We start from the raw sequence: 20,614 nt of genomic DNA, 5'->3' as shown, positions 1-20,614 counted from the left end.
CCGCGGTCAGTGACCCGCCAAGGCCGCGCGGCCGAGGTCAGTGCCCCGCCAAGGCCGCGCGACCGAGGTCAGTGACCCCGCCAAGGCTGCGCGCCGAGGTCAGTGACATTACTCTGTAGTATGTATATAATACATATACTACAATATAAAGTATAATATTATAAATATATAATAAATTATATGTATAATATGTATTATTTAATGTTATATATAATATAAATTACACACACAGTCACATTATTTTTACGTGTTGTTTTTCTACTCTTTCCTGTCACGTGACTTTAGTTACGTTTTTAATTTTCTCTACATATATACGACAAAAAGACTGTCTCAAAATCGCTTTTCATTATTTACTCTCTCGATCTTACCGATTCGATTCGACTTGATCAACCAACCAACCAATCGGCAACGCGGAAAAGAGGCAACAATCAAGATTGATAGAATCTGGTAGGATTAGTATCTTTGATAAGTTAATGTGTGTGTAAAGCTTTTTTGATAAAGTTAAGAAAGTATTTAAGTAAAATCAACTAAGTATAGACCATCATTCTCTCAAATATAATGGTTAAAAAAAACTTTAGTATGGTGATTGGTTGATTTTCATAATGCTTAAATCTTACTAGTTAAGGTTTTTCGTGTGTTCTTGGCTTGAATCATACGATCGGACACGTGAAATATTGGTCTTCATTCACGTAAAGACGTTTGTAGAAATGGATGTTTTCAAAATAAAACTACAGTGCTAGACTGCTAAGTGTAATCAGTCAATAAGTTTCAAATTTTGCAAACTTTATGTTTGTACAGGATTGCTTTGATTATATATTTTGATCAGAATCTTCTTAGAAGTGGTCTTCACAAATTTAGTGAAGAGTCGACAGACGCAGAGATTGGATTTTTATATTTTTATATTATTACGCATCACACCTACAATATAAAATGGAATTTCCCGAAACTGGTAAACATTGTTCGGTAGAAGATTGCAAGTTACTTGATTTTCTACCATTTCATTGTCAGCATTGCAAAGCTGTTTTTTGTAAAGAACATTTTCATATGACATCACATGAGTGTTCAAAAGTTGAGGATGTACAACCCTCTTTAAAGAAATCAGAAAATTATTTGTGCTCAAAGAAGTTCTGCAAGGAAATGTCACCAGTTAGTATGCCTTGCAGCAAATGTAAACTACATTTTTGTATAACACATAGACATCATGGGTGTTGGGTGTTTGGGGTGGATGAAACAGAAGTAACTCAGAAGTTAAAGAAATGGCAGTTACCAAAAAAACAGTTTGCAGATGCAAAAGCTGTGGTAGATCAACAAGTTGCAGAGAGTTTGAAGAAGTCCAAGAATACAGCATTGGCAAACAAAGTACTGTTATTCATAAATATAAAAATAAATATATCTTATAGTAAGAGTTATTGCTGAGACAGATGTATGCATATCGTTCTCTATTTATCTAGGTGCAACTTATGCGGATCAAAGGTTCTGCTATTGGCCCTAAAAATATACCAATGAGCGACAGATGTTACTTTCTAGTGCATTTGCCTCTCACAGTTAAAAATCAACACATAGGCACATCTAAAGGTGTGTTTGTTAATACACAATGGACAGTTGGCAAGTGTATAGACTCAATGGCAGATACTCTGAAGGTCCCCAATAACAATAATACTGCTACAGCAAAGAAATTACAACTTTATCGTCATTTAAATGGAGATTTGATATGCAGCGAGATGGACACGGTTTTAAGTAAATTAATAGAGGATTCTGTAATTGTTGACGGGCAGAGAGTTATTCTGGAATATTCTGACAATGTACCTCTAGATACATCCTTGTATAAATAGACATGTACTTTAAATATTTAATTATAATAGACTTTCGTATAAATTATCCATGAATGTGTATATCAATGGATACGTGTATATAACTATAATAAATTTTCATATAAATTATCTATAAATATGTGTATATAACAGTAATACTGAAATACATTGACTTTAAAGTTTGTCTACGATTTATATTTTTACTAGTAATTTAATTGGCGTTAACAATAAAAAAGAACAACCTTTAGAATAATACTTGTTTATTACAAACTAGAAGGTTTTATGTCAGTTTTACATTTATCCTTGACGAAAGGATATCTAAATGCATCAAACAAAATAGTTCAATACCAGATTATTGTCAAATTTGTTTCAAAGAAAAGACCAACAATATTCTGACTTTGGCACTGGACGTTTCCTGTCGCGTTTATAAGAGTTATGCTAATACAGCGAGAAATATAAATTAGCTATATGTATGTATGTATATGTATATATATAAAATGTACAAAGAAATGTGTGCGCTCATTCATAACTTTGTTATCATAGATATGGCGTTGCACACACTAGAACGAGTAAATTGAATACATTGTAAATTTGTGTCATGTTACACTTGCACACTTATAAGAGAGTAATATCTTTTATAATCCATATACTTATCAATTACAAAACAAAGATATTTCTTATACCTACACATGTGCGCGACCAAACAAAACTTTTCGAAGTAGGAAAGCAAGAATGGAATTTGATAATTTTATTTGTAACACATGTCTAGATAATAAAGTAAATATTTCAGAAGATTTTGATTTGTAAAAAAATGGTTTTCATTTCTAATTCAATAGATTCTACAAGTTTTTTTTAAACGGAAACAACGTACGAAAATGTGCTAAAAGTTGAGATGACTTTCGGCGTTATCTCAAATTTTTATACAAAAAAACTTGTACATTATTTTTATTAATAGTATACGTATACGACTATAAAAACTATTTGTGCCAGTGTGCTGAGAACTTTCGCATCAGTTAGATAATATCAGATCTCTGTGTGAATACATTAATTATGCGAATTATTCTCTGTCAAAATTAAGTCGCAATGGAATGAAAGAAATGTATTATATATCATATAAAAAAATGTATAACTATATTCTCAACATAAAATAAAATAAAAAAATTATTGAAAAAAATTCGTATTATACTTAAAACAAAAAATTCTGAGATTTTTCTTAGAATATCGCATATTCGTAGCACAATGCCAACTAAAAATATATACAGAGCTCATTACGTGAATGCCTCTGCTTTAGCGCATTTAAGTTACTAGTCCCATGTACCATCGAGTACATCAATTGTGTCTTGTAAAACAACAATTGCAAACATATTGTTGCGGTGTGCGATTTTGCAACGGCGAGTCGTTCCCATTACAAGGAGATTCGCTTGGCTGACAATTAGCAGCCGTGTTAGCAACAGCTTAGTCGAGCTGTATCACATGTCGTTGAAACGTGTCTGAGTTATGATTTCGCGTTTCCGATTTAATTTCACACATAATTGATACATAATAGTTTTGTTACTTTTTTAAAACACTGTTATTGTTAACTCGTAAATTTATGAGTATTAAAACAACCGACCGCAACAATATGATTTTGCGACACATAACTCGCTGATTCTTTGCAAACACAAAGTAGTGCATAATGCAATGAATTACAATTTATATAAGCAAAACAATAAGCTCCTTGAGCGTTACAAAAAAATTTATGATCGTAAACGCGCAAGACACATTATTTTTGCACCCTGTGTACTTAATCTCTAAAATATTTATTGAGAGTTTGATCGCAAAGATACTTCCTGCATTAGCAGACGAAGACGATTCGTCAATTATTATCCTTTGCTCACATACAGATGGAAATAATTTTTGAAGTAAAGGACGAACTTGATAAAGAACAGAATGCACAGTATGTATAAAAAGATTGCGAAGAGTACGAGCAATGCCATTCGCGCGTTTATATTTGTCTCTGTTTCCTGTGAGTCGCGCGATCGGCCGCCGCTGGCCACCTGCCTGCTGGCCGGAGAATGTATCTGATATCGGTAGGTGGCCTGAAGTCAAGCTCAGGAATGCCAGCGAGACCGTTGCAGCTCAATCTGACCTTCCAATGTTTTCGCGAGATAGATCACAAACAACTGACTCAGCGCAATACCCAGAGCAATGCCGGCTATCGTGTACAGATTGCGCTCGGCCCAGCTACGCACGATTTCGATGCACCCACTGGTCCACACCTTTTTACTCGCTTCCGATACAGGCAGCATTTGGACCTTATAGCCGCACATTATGTTCACAAGTCCACTCTGAAAAAGAATTATTTCACTTGCATATTGAGAAAAGTTCAAAAAAAAAAAATATTTTAGATTCTGAAAAATAAATATGTTATGTACATACAGATATATCAGTAGCATTCATGCAACATGAAAATGGTACACCACAACGCTCTACACTGGGGCTAGTGCAGTTAAAATATTCATTCTTTCCCCAATCCAAATATCCTTCTTGACTCAAGCCGCAACATTTGAACTGTAATATAAAATTTTACATAAGTTGCTTGTAACAAACTTATAAATTGTCATTCATTTAACAAATCCTATCTATACAAAGTTCTTACTTCTTGTTGTCCGAAATCGATAAAATTCTGAAGATCTGGATCTTCTCTGTACGTCTGGATTATTTTGTCTGTAAAAGATTCTTCCAAGAGAGACTGCAGTGTTTGCGGGAATACAAAACCAACTATTGCCACACCCATTTCCAGAAGGAAAAACACCAGAAGACACAAAGAATACTAAAAAGCATTATTTTGTTAATCACATATGCTTTAAACTTGTAAAGCGAAATTATTTAGAGCATTATGTAAAACTAACAAATTTAAGAAGGCATGTATTCTCACGAAGAGCTCCTACACATCCTGCAAAGCTAACTATGAACACCACTGCACCAGCTATTAACATCACAAGGGATATATTCAAGACCACGTCATAAACATTCTCCACTCTGACAGATCCGGTTGCTTGCCATTTGTCGACAAACGCATAAAGACCTACTCCAATTAACAGACCTCCGAACAACTATAAACACACAAAGAAAGATATGTAATTACAATTGTAAATTATCTCTCAAATATTTATCTCTCTTTGTTTTTCAGCACTGACTATTTTGTTTAGTTTTTACAATTTGTATTTATAGAGATATAATCGACGGTAAAGTTTATTTATATATTGATTAGAATATTACACTTTCTATTACGAGAATGTTACGTTGAGTAACAGACGAACGGCGAAGATACGGCGTTAAAATCAATATTACACAAGAGAAACATACGAGAACAATCTTAGAAACTAGTTATTTACCCAGAAGACAAAATTCAGCATGAAAATCATGTATTTCACGCATGAGCTGACATATGTAAAGTTGTTGATCCGCCTGCGATTATTCATCATCATGTCGTGATAGAAAATTGGACGAGTTTTACAAATAACCGATAACTTCAAAACACACAACGCAGTTTGCAGCTTGCTCGTCGTGTCGTTTAATTTACAGCAATAGAATACGATCTATGTCGATGCAACATACTTCGTTAGCGCTTTGACAGCTTGCGTTTGTTCCGCCATTACACATTTCTGACATTTCTCACGTAACGTAATAGACGAGAAACGTTCCACTTGGCGATCGCAACACTCGCGATCATAAGCTGAGTTCACAATAGCCGCGTTCAGCAGACCAATTGCTGAATTGTCGTCTTGTCAACGTTCGACCTTGATTTATTGGTTCTAAAAGTAAGAGCCAATCATGTGTTCGATTGTTACAAAACAACTTGTTCTGCTGAACGCAGCCAATGGTCGCTTTCAGGCGCCATTTGTTCAGACGCGCTCGCGAAGTCGTGTTAGTCATGTAAAAAGATAGAAGGCGGGCTTGGGTGGGTTGTACTGGGAATAACTGAGTTGTACATTGAAGTAACACAATCATAATTATATATGCTATAGAGAAAACCAGTAGACTCAAATGACAACGAGACGATGAGCGGAGTTTTACAATCGGAGCATTCGAGGAATAATTGTTGCATCGCAAACCGACAACACTTCATCTCAACGGCGTTTAAAAAATTGTGACTGATCTGAAAAAGAGAAGGCGTCGCAAACAGGCAAGAATGTCTCTGAGTGCCAGTGCCGAGAATCTGTCGTCGGAGGGACAAGTGAGTGAATCAACATTCCTGATTCTTTCGCATTTCATGACTCACTCGTTGTGCGACGAGTGCCACGCCTGCTTTTTTATTCTGCGATAGCAAAATAAATTGATTTATAGATACAACAATCTATGAAAATAATTTTTCATACCAAGTACTGTATGTGATATTTTATGATATTTACTACAGAGTAGCGAGAGGTGGAATATGTGCCTGGAACTGGCACTGGAAGGTGAACGCCTCTGCAAGGATGGCGATTGCAAGTCAGGCGTTGCTTTTTTCCAAGCTGCGATCCAAGCTGGTACGGATGATCTGCGAGTGTTGAGTGCTATCTACAGCCAACTGGGCAATGCGTATTTTTATCTTGGCGATTATGTCAAGGCAATGCAGTATCATAAGCTAGATCTGACACTTGCCAGAAACATGGGTGACAAATTAGGTGAAGCCAAATCCAGTGGAAATTTAGGTAATACACTGAAAGTTATGGGAAAGTTTGATGAAGCTATGATATGTTGCAAGAGGCATCTGGAGATCTCCAGAGAAATTGGGGATAAGGTAACTATAGTTTGATGATTACATTTTATGCTGTAAAATCCAAAGTGTTATTCTTGAGAAAGTTTTCAATACATTTACACGTGTATGATTTATTTAGCTTAGTGAGGGACGAGCTCTGTACAATTTAGGAAATGTGTATCATGCTAAGGGCAAGCAAGCGAGCAGGATAGGTCAGGATCCTGGAGAATTTTCTGAAGATGTTAGACAATGTTTGGAACAGGCTGTGCGCTATTACGAGTAAGAACTCAATCCCTTGTTTTTAATTAACTTTTAAACATACGTTCTCAATCTATCGATTTGAAGTACGATATAGTATATTTTGCTTTTTAACAGAGAAAATTTAGAACTGATGAGGGAACTGGAAGATTCTGCGGCACAAGGTAGAGCTTGTGGTAATCTCGGCAATACATTTTACTTGTTGGGTGATTTCCAACAGGCCATTTATTATCACAATGAACGTTTGAAAATCGCTAGAGAATTTGGCGACAAGCCGGCCGAGAGAAGGGCCAATAGCAATCTAGGAAATTCGCACATATTTTTGGGCGAATTTGAGAAAGCTGCGCAACATTACAAGTAAATAACGTAGCTGTACTAAGTTAACACATTTTTGTAATTTTTTATTTGATATAATTCGTGTATTTGATTTGTCAGGAGAACTTTAGTTCTTGCACAAGAGTTGGGCGATCGTGAGGTAGAAGCGCAAGCGTGTTATTCTTTGGGCAATACGTATACTCTTCTGCGTGATTACTCCGCGGCTATAGAATATCATTTGCGGCACTTGAGTATAGCTCAAGAATTGAAAGATCGTGTCGGTGAAGGGCGCGCCTGTTGGTCATTAGGTAACGCTTACGCTGCGATGGGCAATCACGAGAAGGCGCTACACTACGCAAATCTGCATCTACATATTGCGAAAGAGCTGGAAGATCAAATGGGTCAGACTACCGCGCAAATGAACGTCGACGATTTACAAAAAATTTTGGGTCTGGAAAAGAGCCAGCAGGAAAGTAACAAAGAGAACATGAACGTGCAGAAACTGTCGACAAATTCAACGTCAAATGTCCCGTCAACCACTCCCTATAGATACAGACTCAGACGGCAAAGCATGGATAATTTGGATCTCATCAAGGTTTGCGAGTGTTTTTTAATGTAAAAATGTTATTATCGCAAGATCACAACTTCAGTAAAATTCATTTTTTTCTTTTTGTTTCATTAGCTTACACCCGATGCAAAACAGAAGGATAAGACAGACATTGTACGAGAAAAAAGTGGCAGCATTACGTCGGAACCGTCCCAACAGATCGAAGAAGATAACTTCTTTGATCTGTTATCTCGGTTTCAATCAGGTAGGATGGATGATCAACGTTGTGCGCTCAACACAAAGCATAACGCAAAACACAGGACAACAATCACGTCGGAAGTGTCCGAAATGGAAGACAAGTATGTGACGCTTCGAGTGAAGAGCATTATCTGTCAATCTCTTTTATATTTAACGATTGTTTGATGATTTATTTGTAGAGATGGCGAAGATTTACTAGAATTAATCGCTGGAATGCAGAGCAAAAGAATGGATGAACAACGAGTAACTTTACCTTATCTGCCGGGATTGAATACCAACCATAATACCAATCAGGACGCGGATGATTCCTTCATCGAGATGCTTGTCCGATGCCAGGTACACGCAAAAATTATTTAAAATTGATTCAGATAATTTAATTCATTTTTTTTTATATAGCAGCATAAACATTTTATCGAATGTAAATTTTCATGGTAGAACGTAATGCACATCGAATAGTACTAGATTGGATTTTTCGTGCAAAAAGTTATATATTTGATTTTAGAGTTCGCGTTTGGAGGATCAACGAAGCCCTCTGCCAGCAGCATCGACGCTGCAGGACGCCGAGGAAGAGAGAGGTCGAAGAGCCAACGGAAACGCACAGTCGGGTTCTACTGTGCCCGAAGAGGATCTTTTCGCGTTAATCCAAAGACTTCAAGCCGGACGGATGGAAGATCAAAGAGCTTCCGGACCCGGCAAGACCTGCTAGATTCGTAATGAGCAGACGATGACTTAAAAACTAATATAATAGAATATAATAACGGTCTGAAAACTTACGAAATCTGTAGCTCGAACTTTCTGCTGCGATCAGCTACAGCATCTTCTCAAAGCAGCAAACAAAATCCGTCAACTTGCGTGATTTTCCGTCAGCGTGCCAGTGCGGGGATGGTTTGTCTTTTTCCCGTAATAGAGAGGAAAGAGGATATACGGCCTCTTTCCTCAACTCACTAATAGAATTTCTTATGTATTTTCCGGTTTAAAACTGCACATCACGACATTACTGATTTCGAATGACGAACAGTGCGACAGTAACTTTTCGGTTGATTATCTAGTAATAATGACTGCCGTTAGTCTTTTTGGCTACTCTATTAAATGAATTGTTGAATTTAAACGATACGATCTACATTCTATCAATAGACGAGCTATTTGTCGATCATTAGAAAAGGCTAAAATATAACTCGTGAATGTTAAACTTAATGTGTTTGCAAAACTCGACGACCTCGGTGATTTTGTGTAACATGCCAGTAATTAGAATCAGTTTTTAGTGCTATCGTGAATTTTGCGCGATATACCTGTTTTACACAATACAAGGATTAGATGATTGCACGTTGCGATACAGATTTTTCAAAACACTGCCACTTATGGGGATGTGGATTATTTTTTTCGAACATTCCGTCGTGTGTGATCAACGCAAAGAATCCTACAATGTTCGCATCCTCAGTATTGTAACTTCGTTATTTTACATGCGCGCACGTGTTGTGTGTGCGTATTTTTTTCAATTTACTTCAGTCTTATATAAGGGAGAAGCAGCAAGATTATTTTTTTAAAGAATATATTATGCATGTAGAGATATACATATATATATATATATATATATATAAAAAGTGACAAATTATGCACCGCCGAGATTCAACACCTCTCTTTTGGTTGCTAAGTAAATTGTAAGTGAATAATAGACACAGAAAAAAAAACAGAGCGTACATTCTACATACAACACGAGGAAGAGTCAAAAAGTAATAATCCATCTTTGCTGCATATAACACGGATGCATCAGATTCCGATTATTACGCGGCATAGATTCACACAAACTTTTATTTGTGAGAAGTTTTCGATTACGTTTTGAGATTACATCGCATCCTTAAATTTTACGACTACTTTAAAAGTTGTACACGTGCACACAGTGTTTGTTTAATAGATTTTTGAGTAAAAGTTCGTTTTTCGAATCTTTACTATTACAGTATTTGACTAGCCATTGTTATTACATCGATACGTGACTTATAAGAAAGTACTTATCGCAGTGAGTATAGTCATGGGGTAAGGGTATCAGTTTTTATACGCAAATATACTTTTTGATTCATCTTCGCGTAAACAGACTATAGCTACGATGTTAAATCAAATATTTTTTAACAATTTTTTAGATAGAAAGAAGTCACGAATTTTTTTGTAGTTGAAAGCAGATGTCTATAAGTATTTTATATATTCAATAGACAAGAACACTCATAACGAATATTAGTGCCAAAGATTCTCAATACGTTAAAGAAACAAATCCGTTGAGATTTCTGATTACTCGTCGCAGTCGTATTTAAATTGTCGGTGACTCGCCGAATTTCCTGCAATTCATAATTTGGCTATAGTGAGGAAACGGGAATTTAAAAAAGAGAAGATAAAGATTACATATTAAATGAATCTTCTTTATTGTCGTTGCCACACAGATAACATTAAACGTTTACGGCTATATCGCAACAAAAATCACGGCTGATAATGATATTCGAACAAAGTAATTTTGTCATAATTTTATTCTCTACGATATTAGAATTATTAAACATAATTTTTTATTTAGTATTTTTTATTTCGAATTCTTTTCTAGTTCTTTGTAAGAAAAGTTTAATATATTAAAATTTGTTACGACATAGCGTCGTATCTGTTTAACGGCTACTTCGTGTTCTAACAAATTCATTTGCGGATCTAAACTAGAGATAATAGAGCTAATTAGCCTAACTAAGTACATAAGTGTGGAGGATATGTGTAACATGGATGTGTACAGCTCTCTGGTGTACTATACTACATGTCATCAATTCAAACAACTTAAACATGTGTGTACATAATTAAATAAATTTCATATTGATGAAATGTTGTGACAGCGACGAAATGTAAACTGCAACGATATTTGTTATTTTAAGCTGAAAGAGGAAAAAAGAATTATTAAACAATACAAAGAATAAGTTGACAATTGGTTCAACAAAGGTGCAAGAGTAGTGATATACCAATCGATCGCTGAGTATCTTTTGCTATTATATTGTTATGAAATATTGTACATATATAGAACTTTGATTTCACTCAATCAAAGGTTTAAAAATATTAACTGAGACTATATATATATATATTAGATGACAAATAAATCAAGCTGACGATCAGTAGGATTTTTGTGGTCTCTCTTGACCATGAAATTTTGCTATTATTTCTTAGAATTTATTTTAGATATTTTCAAGTTAGATTATACACGTAATAACTTCTCTTTCTTTTTCTCTCTTTCTCTGTCTTATATTTTTCATAACATGACATTACTGATAGATTTTTTTTTTATACTAATCAAATGTAATTCTTATAAGTTGCAATTACATATATCTGAAATCTAGAGTACATTCCATATTCTGTCCATACAATAATGTATAAAATATAGGGTCAATAAAGAAATATATATACCTTTTTCAGAATTCACGCTAATATTCAATTTACCTTGTAAACACACATTTTCATTGCTTAAAAATGTCATAAACATCACATACCGTATATATGTGGTCGAAGGATCGGTGAAAACGTGGAAAAGAATTACAGAAAACTTTTCTAGACGCGCACGTCTCAACGATTGAATCCGAAGTACTTTTAGTTTCGAGTGAAAAATAGAGTCGAGAGTAGCAAAAATCCAAGAGAAAAAGGAGAGAAAAAATTAAAAACTGATGTTGCGGAATACAAATGGTAACTTATCGATTTGTTTTTATAAAGAGATTTGAGCTTAAATCGATTAATTTAATTAAAACATTAAAACTGGTAGAGCTGAGGCGATTAATGTGTTACGAAAAATAAACTACTGTCAACGCGACGAGCAAAACGAAGACAAAAACCGGAGTAACACATTGTTTCGGTAGCCGCTCTTTCAGCAGCGCTGAGTCCCTTAATAGGCTTCACTCGCTTCGCGTTGATGACTGTCTTACGATCCACCTTTTAATGACGCTTCTTGTGGCCGTTCAAGAAAGAAGTTATGGCGATCCGTCCCGCCCATTTTTCATTGGGGACCAGTCCACGCGGTCTAGCAAGATTATTATGAAACTACGAGAGAAGACATCTATGAGAGAGGATGCTTCGAGGATGTACAGTCGACGCAACAAATGGCCACTGCAGAATTCTAATTAACAAACGTATCGTACGTTTAATCGATAAACTGATCGCACAAATCCACTCCCAAAAAAATTGAATCTTTTTTTATCGACTTGACTTTAAACTTGAGACAATTCCGAATTAAAACTTCAATTGCAATCAATTTTTGTTGTCGATATTGAGCTCAATTCCAATTGCTGTAATTTCTATCTTCGGTTCAACTTTTTCTAATCCAGTAATCCAGTTCTATTTTTTTTACATATTGAATCTCATGTAGTTTTTTAAATATATTAACATACGGTCCGCTGAAATAAGCGCCGAGCCCGTATCTATCGTACGCGCTGTACCCCGCAGCAGCGTGCGCGCTGATTGCAGCCATTGCAGGTGCAACTGCCAGCGCGCTCAAGATCGACGGGGACTCAACTAGTAATCGCTTCCGATCGTGTTTGTGCTAGACGATTCGTGTCTGTCGCGCAGCGAATTACAATCACGGCCGTATCGCTGCATCTTATGCAAATCCGCACATACTTACGTTCTACGCACGACTATCGCGGAATACCGCGTGAATATTTAAGTATCTCGGAAAAGCCGCAACTTCATCTTTGTTCTGTTCGCTGTTTCGAGCAACTCACCGCGAAGTATCGCCGGAGAGTTTATACGTTTATATTTTTAATACGTGATCATTATATAAATTTAATTTGCGCGAAAATATAATACAAAATTATAAAATATAATACAAAATTAATTTCAATCTCTCTTCTGCGATACGCGCGAGTATTGAAACGTCTCTCATAGAATATTCATAAGAAGTTGTACGTAATTTTTTTTTTGCAAGTAGCGTGAATTAGTTTGCGTTTCGTAATTTGTCACAAGAGTACGCGCAAGGACGCGCGATACTTGCATTCCCGAGACCTCGATATAATGCTACGTGCATGCGCGTCACCGTCTCAGAATGATTCTCACAAAACTATCTCTCCATCGTGAAATTGTATCTGCCTTGACATCTGACACGATGTCGAATCCATCTTAGTCTCCGCTTTGCATACGGGGGAAAGCAAAGATCGATTCCTGGATAACTTAAGAAGAAGAGCGAGTAAGAGCGCAAGAGCGCCGCGCGCCTGACACGCCTCGTTTGATGCGAGGAATTCGCGCAAGAAAAGTCGAATTATAAAGCTCCTTTTTCTAAGTCACCCAGCGAAGCTGCATTCTTCGATTTTATATACCATTATTGTCACGGTTTATTACACAGAAGCCAAATATATATTTTATACGCTAATGACAACGTAAACCCGAACGTGTTATTTATCGTTATTTATCAGAGTTTATATACACAACTTTATGAGTTTTCTCGCGTTTCTCTCGCCACTAGAATTTACGGGTTTTTGCAGCAAGTGACGATGCGGTTTGTTATTTTTTTGCTTTTTGTGCAATTGACAGGTAATTAAGAACAAGTAGTTCTATAAACGTGTTATCTTTATTGGACAAAAGTGCAGAATTATGAGAATCTAATTGTCACATGTACGTATTCACACACATGACGATTTATCTCTATGTTTTACGAATAAATCGAGACTATGAATACTGATCAGGCGGTTGAACTCATGTGGGTGGGACACTCTTCTTCTCTCTTTCTCTTTCTCTCTCTTTCTCTCTCTCTCTCTCTCTCTCCCGTTCCTGCTAAAGGACAGGATCTCTCACGAGACGATCCTCGTGGTTGCAGAATGCAAACGGGGAAGCGATTTTACCGAGCGCTTTTCGCGTTTTATCGGGCATATCCCGGCCTTCCGATTCGCGCTCAAGTCAACTTGCCGTACCGAGTGTCGCGCACGAATACGCTTTATGTGTCCCCATTAGCCGTGTGCACATCTCGGTTTTCTCAGCTTCTTCTTCGTCTACGTGCGCGTATGCATGCGTGCACGCGTGTACATATTATTGATGCGTTCCCACCCGCATATCATTAGATCCAACCCAAGGATCGACGAAGAGCTCTGTACGCTAAATGCCGTCGCTGATGACGACGGCGATTACGTAATACCGATGAAAAGAAGCGAGCACTCGATACCAAACAATGAAGTCGCAATCTCTGCAGTTCTAGCGTCTTCTTCTCATTATAATTTCAATGTTCCATTGTAAACGTTCCATTGAACAGAAGTAACGTTTAAAATAAACTCGAAATTTTTATAAATATAGATAATATAATATACAATATTAAAATAATATAATAATAAAATAATAATATAATATAATATAATTAATTTAAAAGTAAGTTTTATTTTTTATCCCTGAATTATCTAATTAATTACTGATCAACGATAATAAATATTCTACGTGTTCCGTAAGCGAGAACTTCGGAAAATGCTGCCCCCGTTTCTCTGAATTTGGTCGTACAAAGGCCAATGTCATCCCGATTTCTCAATCAAAGCCGTAACCTCATTTGATAACATCTAGATTCGTGTGTTTCCAGGGAAACGTTTCAAGCATTAACTGTGAAATTACAGAAAATTGTGAAAGCTCGCTTAATATTTAACTAGAAAATTGCATAAATGTACGGCGTTGCGATACATGACTCAGGACTGCACTTTTATCGCGTTTATATTATATCCGCTAATGCAAGTAGAAGTGCAAGTTGTTTTAATATTTCTTTACCTCATTCGGAAAATATATAATAAACTCAACTAAAAACTGTTGGACGCGGAACACATTTACCAAGTTTTGCCGCGGGAAGATTTTTATTTCTTCTCACACTTTTTCAATGAGATTGCCACTTTTTTTAGAATGCAACTTTTTTTCGAACGCGTGCGTATCTGTGCGTGTTACACATGTGCGGCGTTAACAGCTAAGTTGAGAAGGGGTGGGCCCGTCGTCATCGTGGTCGTCGTCGTGTCGTGTTAACCTGAAGAGAAGGAGAAACAAGATCGACATGACGTGCATGGACCAGAGGAAGAGAAGAGAAACCGATACACACAGAGACAGAAGGCAAGAGATAAGGATGGCCGAAGATGCTGAAGAGAGAGAGAGAGAGAAAGAAAGAGAGAGAGAGAGAGAAAAAGAGAGAGAGCTCTTCCAGATGAGCCCTCTCTTCGAGTCTACAATCTGCCGCTTCAGTCTCGCGTTGAGTCCCGTCGCGGCGCATCTTTTCGAAGACGGTCTCCCTTTCGAGAGACCGATCTCGAGCGGGCTGAGAGATCCATCGCCGATTTGTTGAAAATCAGAAAGTCACAAAATAGGTGCAGTTTTGAAAGATCAAGCGCGAATGTTGTCGAGTACTTTTGCATTAATTTCCCCTTGATGGTGACGTGAGATTTCTCAAGCAATTGGAGCTTGTACGTTGCCGTTTCTTGACAAATTGATGCTCTACTATTTAAGGAGATCTGAGAACATTATAAAAAAAATAGTTAGATACTAAAAAGTTAAATTTCTAAAGTTTTCCGATAGAGAAAAGAGATTTCTAAGATACAGGTATAAAAAAAGTACATGTTTTAGTTTGCCAATATGAGATTATCTAGATTAAATATTTTATATTATTCACTAGTTGATAAAAGAGACATGTGTTAAATTTACATATAATCGTTACTATAGTTTTTTTTTTTTTTTTTTTTTTAACGTTCTGCTCAAAAACGAGCGGTGGAGTTCGAACAAATTGGCGTTTCAAAAACATGATTATATGTCAAATAATGATCAAATACAAAAAAAAGAGATAGATCAGATTTTACAAGATCTTTTCCACAATTTCGTAGACAGAGAAAAATAAGTTTAATGCCACATCACCATTAATATCATAAATCAATTGCGATGCGAGTTGAGAATAGAATCAAGTTTATAGATTCGAATCCGCGCGAAGAGTGCTGACCTAAGCGAGTGATTTTTTGAAGATGATCTTTGGTCACGGCTCTCGACTCATATTCACGCGTGATTGCAGCAGTCGTTGAAGATCGTCACATTGAACACGATTAATCGCGACATGCGCGATCGTCGTCGGCCAGCCCACGCGTGTGTCGCAGATCTGTTAGCGTGAACATTTGCGAGCGACTCGTACTAGTTATGGAATTATATTAAACCACTGATTGTGTTTAAACAGGTATGTCTAAAAAAAGATTCTGACATTTTTTATAATAATTTTGTTTTTTCAAAAAAGACACTTTTTCTCCCACGTGATGAACAACATGCTTTTCGCTCAAATCGGGGAATAAGTTATTTTAATTTTCGAAAAAAAACTCTGTTTTTGCTTAAATAAAACGACATTAAAAAAGACAATTTTTTCGAAAAGAAATAATAAAATGTGAGAATAAAAAAATTTTTGTTACTTTGCAATAAAAATTCTTCAATAAATCCGCTAATAGAGGTTGCATTAAATTTACGAGCTTATTCGTTACACTGATATTTCTGAAAGTCGAGAAGCACCGTTCGGCAGTCGTTTCAAAAAGCCATTCCGCTCGTAATGGGACGTGCGAACATGAGGCCTCTTGTCTTTTTCCGCGGGAGTTGTGTAAGTTTATGAAACTTTAATATAATAGGCCTCATTGATCTCTCTTTTGTACTGCGATAAGGAGGTAAAACAGCTCTATAGAAATTGCGATGAATTTTTTCATTTATTTCTCAAGAAAAAATAAATGATAATTTACTGCAAAAATGCAAAATAATTCTGAAGTAAAAAGGCACGTGGCAATATTTAACAGCTTGCATTTATAAAGCGATAAGCAGAGTAAAAAAACAGAATGTCTTAAGAATTATTATCAATATCTAACTCGAAGATTATTGCAAAACACGTTTGAATGTACGTATTTTACAGTGCAGACATAAATCGTGAATAATGTCAATCGTGACAATGTGAAAATAATTGTGAATCTTCGTCTTTCGCTCGTTAAAATGCCTGTTGTAATGTATATTTATATCAGAGTTTCTTCTATCTCGTCGTACTAATTTGACGTTTCCGGAAAGGCGTCACAATCACGAGCGAATTATCACGCGCGTTTGTCTTTCTCGCGGCGATTTTACACGGCGAAATAAAAGGTGACAAAGAAGGAGCGTGCAAAAAAAGTGCATACAAATTTTTCTAATATATAAAATTACACGAGATATTAAAATAATTATCAAAGAGACATTCGAACGAGAGTGAACAAATTTAACTAACTCTCTCTCTCGCTCTCGAGATTGATTGACGACTTATATATGCGTATTAGATGTGCGATTACCGATGAGTCCGCGAAGAAAGAATAATCCGAGATAACCAGAGAAGAATCACGTCATCAAGAAACCGCGAATTCTTTGTGCAGCATGTCCGTATTGTTGTTACTGACAGTCTGGCTTGTCCTGGCATGTCAATTCGTCCAGGATAGCGCCGCAACGGGGCAACGTTACAGCCAAAATCCAGTACAAGACTTAGACAATAATCTGCAATCGGTGCCACCGCCCGGGTAAGTGTTTTTGCATTGATGCATGCAGTAAGAACAAATTTTTGAATCAATATGAAGATTGCGATACGTGTGCGTATGTTTTTTTTTAAATAAGTACCTCCGTTGTTTGCCGCTGCGATCCTTTGATACGTCTTACATGTATATTTTCACAGCGAGATCCGATGTCACAAATGTCATCACATGACGAATATTTCATCAGTCCCGTTTTTTTTTTTTTTTTTTTAATTTTACAAATTGTCGTAACAACTCGTCGGTGCGTCACTAACAATGAGAATCTCTCGAGAATCCCATGATTCCGTCCCGCGACAACCGTCCTCAGTGAGTTAAATGGTGCGATAACACCTAATTGGGTTATCGGAGTGTTACGTTATAACGCGTTGAATTCTGTGAAGTTACGCCTATTTTTCGCAATAAAAGTCAAGTTTCTGCCGATAAAGTTCCGCACTCGGTCTATTTTTATACACTCATCGGTCGGCGCCGTGTATAAGCATTTGCGGCTCACGCGGAAAGCAAATGGGATAATAAACGGGATTAGCCACACTCACATTCGTTCACTATAGCCAATTGACAATGGTATGCGAGCAATGATGGAAATACTTTTTCCAGCGCGCGCGCGTTAATTGTGATTTATTAATGCGACTCCATCAAATTTTCTAAATAACAGTGTAAGTTACTTCTTGTTCCTTCGCTTCACAACGAAGCTCTTAGCAGCGATAAGTCACTTAAAAAAGATTACAAGATGATAACAAATATCATAGCATAATCGCAAGATGATGACACAGATGGAGTTTTTTTATGAACCTAAATGAGAACCTTGCCTCCGAAGAATGAGAAAAGAAAATTGCAAGCTTAGCGTATTTATGCAAATCGTTGGGATTCTAAACTTCGTGTAGGAATATCAGTAAATCTAGTTTTCAGATCTGGTTTCACTCCTCACATGATTTCGACATTGACTTCCATTGCTCGTAATCTCGTTGCGTTCGTTTACGTCGAATAACATTGCGCGAATAAAATTATTTAATTTGTTTGAAGTAGCGTGTCCTTTTCGCAATTATTTTATATTTTATTTTTTTACTACACATACACACATAGAAAAAGATCGCACGCTTCGGGAATTACTCTGGTAGTAAGTCACGCGAAAGTATGAATGAGTTGGCTCCGTTATCTTTGTATTTGGAGTTCTTCAAAGTTCAGCGACTGTAGGGCACTCGTTATCTGCAGTTTACGCTCTGTTCACAATCCTTTATACGCGTGTCTTGCACACAGAACACGAAAAAGAAAAATACCTTCTACATTTTGCCACATAATCGTCGATGTTGCGGCGCTCGAAGTTTACCGATCTCGCATTTCAAGCAGTTTGTACAGATGTTGCGAGATACGCGAGACGATGAGATAGCGATACAGCGTCGAATATAAAAAACCTTATTGAACTGTTTGATTAATCATGTTAACGATATTAATAGAAAGAAGACTCTATTAAACGTGGCCGATTAAGTAACGCTACGTAAATAGTGCTTTTAATTGCTTCTGACAGGACTCTCGTTAATACGTCTTCATTAACGAGGAGCTCGGTTAATCTTCCGGTCGTGTAGGTCGTCTTTGTCGGAACATTTATTCACGTTTGATGAATTGAGATGGCGAATTTTTTGAAGAAACAGCTTCGCGGATGTTCAGTTTACAATTTGTCAACAGAGTTGCTATTTTGTTATTTTCTTAATTATTATAATTGTCTTAAAAATTAGAAAACTCGTAATTTTGTTTGTTCATACGATTGACGAAATCTTCGTCGAACGGGTGCAACCCGTTTTTTTTTCTTTTTCTTCTTCGTCTTACGCGCGCGAAACGCAGCTGCATTATCTTCCCGGTTGATAAAACGCGCGTTTCTACGTTAATTAATTAATGCGCCTGGAATGCGGACGAGGCGGGCGCGCGAGATAAGCCAATGCGCGGCACCCGGAATATGAAGTGCATTCTGCGGTGTTTTTATCCGCTCCGCGGCGAGAGATGACCCGTTCATCGTCATCCGGTGTATATCTGTGTGAAACGTTATTGTACCGGCGATTCATCATTCCGCGGAATGATGAATGATGCTCTCGCGCCGAGGCATTCCGCCGTGCCGTTTCGTCGTCATTTCGATCGACACTGATAACTCGCGGGAGAGCGCGAGAATAATTCAACGTATAATCTTCGAAAACAAAAAAAAAGTAAGCTCTCTCAGGGTGAGAGCGCATTCGCGCGTGACCGCGCGAAAGAATATCGTCGGACGATAACAAAACGCACTAATAGAATAATGGTGTTACATGCGTGTAAAGCATAGATGACATCGGCAAATAGCTTTTACTTTTAAACGAAGCTCTTGCTTTTATAACTCAATGTCACGCGCGCATGTGTAAAATAAAACTTTGTATATCGAATATATCTATTTTCAAATGAACAAATTGAGTGTCAAAATCTATCCGATATGGCACACATATCGTTCGAAAACATATCAAATCGCTTATCCTTGCTCCCGTTTCAATAAGATACCGTGCAAATGGGATACGGGGTCGGGTTTAAGCCTAACGGTATCGCCATTTACAAATTATTCACGGTTAGTTCGAACTACTTGGGCTAATTTGAATCGCATATTACGGCGGCGCTGGCCGACAGGAAGTGAAGAAGCAACTTCTAGGGATGTAAGAGGCGGTTAAGCATTAGAGCCGCTATCGCAACCTTAACGCAACAGCTGCCCGGCCAGTTGGAGTTGAAGTAATCTTGAAGTAATCTCGAAGTCTTTCGCCAAGTCTTTCCGAATTTTTTGAATAATACCTGTTGAATAAACCTTCTTCGAATTTTCATTCAACGCTTCGTTGTACCGTACGAATCATCTCAAACTATCGTATAGAAATGCAATTTGATCAAGTTTATATTATTCCAAATACTTTACCAAGTTAAAGAATCGAAATAATGATTGCACTGTGTCGCACGCGCGACATGATTGCACTCGTGTCGCAACATCGTGTGTGTGCGCGGTATTACCACTTGCTCTTGTGACACGACACTTCTCGTTTAAGGGGATCGTTTGCCCTGACCGTACTTTTTGTCGCGACAATCCTCGGCACGTGATGCAGCGCGCTTGTCCCTATTCGTTTGTCCCTAATCGCGACGAGAAGACGATTGTGTGTGTTTTTTTTTTTTTTTTTTTTTTTTTTTATAT

The 20,614-nt window shown here is 37.0% G+C and overlaps 5 protein-coding genes across 6 annotated transcripts in view; 3 read left to right on the top strand and 2 right to left on the bottom strand.

Moving 5' to 3' along the window:
* Positions 1–404: 404 nt before the first annotated feature.
* On the top strand, positions 405–2,933 carry LOC109863916 (AN1-type zinc finger protein 1-like). Its single transcript, XM_020444591.1, has 2 exons — positions 405–1,359; positions 1,452–2,933. Exons 1-2 carry the CDS (start codon positions 931–933, stop codon positions 1,830–1,832), a joined length of 810 nt encoding a protein of 269 aa, XP_020300180.1. The 5' UTR covers positions 405–930; the 3' UTR covers positions 1,833–2,933.
* Positions 2,688–5,475, bottom strand: LOC109863915 (tetraspanin-33-like). Its single transcript, XM_020444590.1, has 5 exons — positions 5,189–5,475; positions 4,703–4,906; positions 4,450–4,623; positions 4,230–4,361; positions 2,688–4,138 (listed from the first exon to the last, which is right to left on the bottom strand). The coding sequence occupies exons 1-5, from the start codon at positions 5,279–5,281 to the stop codon at positions 3,902–3,904; spliced, it is 840 nt and encodes a 279-aa protein (XP_020300179.1). The 5' UTR covers positions 5,282–5,475; the 3' UTR covers positions 2,688–3,901.
* A 208-nt stretch (positions 5,476–5,683) lies between these two features.
* LOC109863910 (G-protein-signaling modulator 2) lies at positions 5,684–9,341 on the top strand. Of its 2 annotated transcripts, XM_020444583.1 has the most exons (9): positions 5,693–5,754; positions 5,822–6,030; positions 6,211–6,576; positions 6,674–6,813; positions 6,910–7,149; positions 7,228–7,702; positions 7,790–8,013; positions 8,092–8,248; positions 8,415–9,341. In XM_020444583.1, exons 2-9 carry the CDS (start codon positions 5,986–5,988, stop codon positions 8,616–8,618), a joined length of 1,851 nt encoding a protein of 616 aa, XP_020300172.1. In that variant the 5' UTR covers positions 5,693–5,754; positions 5,822–5,985; the 3' UTR covers positions 8,619–9,341. The 2 variants fall into 2 exon arrangements, with proteins under 2 accessions (XP_020300171.1, XP_020300172.1); XM_020444582.1 differs by having other exon boundaries at positions 5,684–6,030.
* A 5,630-nt stretch (positions 9,342–14,971) lies between these two features.
* The window catches only part of LOC109863912 (aldose 1-epimerase-like), a 24,392-nt gene continuing 18,749 nt past the window's right edge, over positions 14,972–20,614 (bottom strand). Inside the window, exon 7 of the mRNA XM_020444585.1 lies at positions 14,972–15,375. Coding sequence (XP_020300174.1) covers positions 15,106–15,375 — 270 coding nt within the window. The 3' untranslated portion in view covers positions 14,972–15,105. The remainder of the gene's footprint in view (positions 15,376–20,614) is intronic.
* LOC109863907 (fibrillin-2-like) overlaps positions 15,918–20,614 on the top strand; it is a 20,931-nt gene continuing 16,234 nt past the window's right edge. Inside the window, exons 1-2 of the mRNA XM_020444578.1 lie at positions 15,918–16,082; positions 17,185–17,418. Coding sequence (XP_020300167.1) covers positions 17,279–17,418 — 140 coding nt within the window. The 5' untranslated portion in view covers positions 15,918–16,082; positions 17,185–17,278. The remainder of the gene's footprint in view (positions 16,083–17,184; positions 17,419–20,614) is intronic.

The sequence above is a fragment of the Pseudomyrmex gracilis genome, unplaced genomic scaffold, assembly GCF_002006095.1.
Source record: "Pseudomyrmex gracilis isolate BER0280 unplaced genomic scaffold, ASM200609v1 scaffold_14, whole genome shotgun sequence".
Taxonomy (NCBI): Eukaryota; Metazoa; Arthropoda; class Insecta; order Hymenoptera; family Formicidae; genus Pseudomyrmex; species Pseudomyrmex gracilis.
This window is presented reverse-complemented; position numbering and strand designations above follow the sequence as displayed.

Coding starts and splice junctions, on each gene's coding strand:
- LOC109863916 (XM_020444591.1), top strand. CDS start 931: ATGGAATTTCCCGAAACTGGTAAACATTGTTCGGTAGAAGATTGCAAG. Junction 1,360..1,451: donor ATACAGCATTGGCAAACAAA/GTACTGTTATTC, acceptor CTATTTATCTAG/GTGCAACTTATGCGGATCAA.
- LOC109863910 (XM_020444582.1), top strand. CDS start 5,986: ATGTCTCTGAGTGCCAGTGCCGAGAATCTGTCGTCGGAGGGACAA. Junction 7,703..7,789: donor ATAATTTGGATCTCATCAAG/GTTTGCGAGTGT, acceptor TTGTTTCATTAG/CTTACACCCGATGCAAAACA. Junction 8,014..8,091: donor GTGTCCGAAATGGAAGACAA/GTATGTGACGCT, acceptor ATTTATTTGTAG/AGATGGCGAAGATTTACTAG.
- LOC109863915 (XM_020444590.1), bottom strand. CDS start 5,281: ATGATGATGAATAATCGCAGGCGGATCAACAACTTTACATATGTCAGC. Junction 4,907..5,188: donor TGCTGAATTTTGTCTTCTGG/GTAAATAACTAG, acceptor GTGTGTTTATAG/TTGTTCGGAGGTCTGTTAAT. Junction 4,624..4,702: donor ATACATGCCTTCTTAAATTT/GTTAGTTTTACA, acceptor AATGCTTTTTAG/TATTCTTTGTGTCTTCTGGT.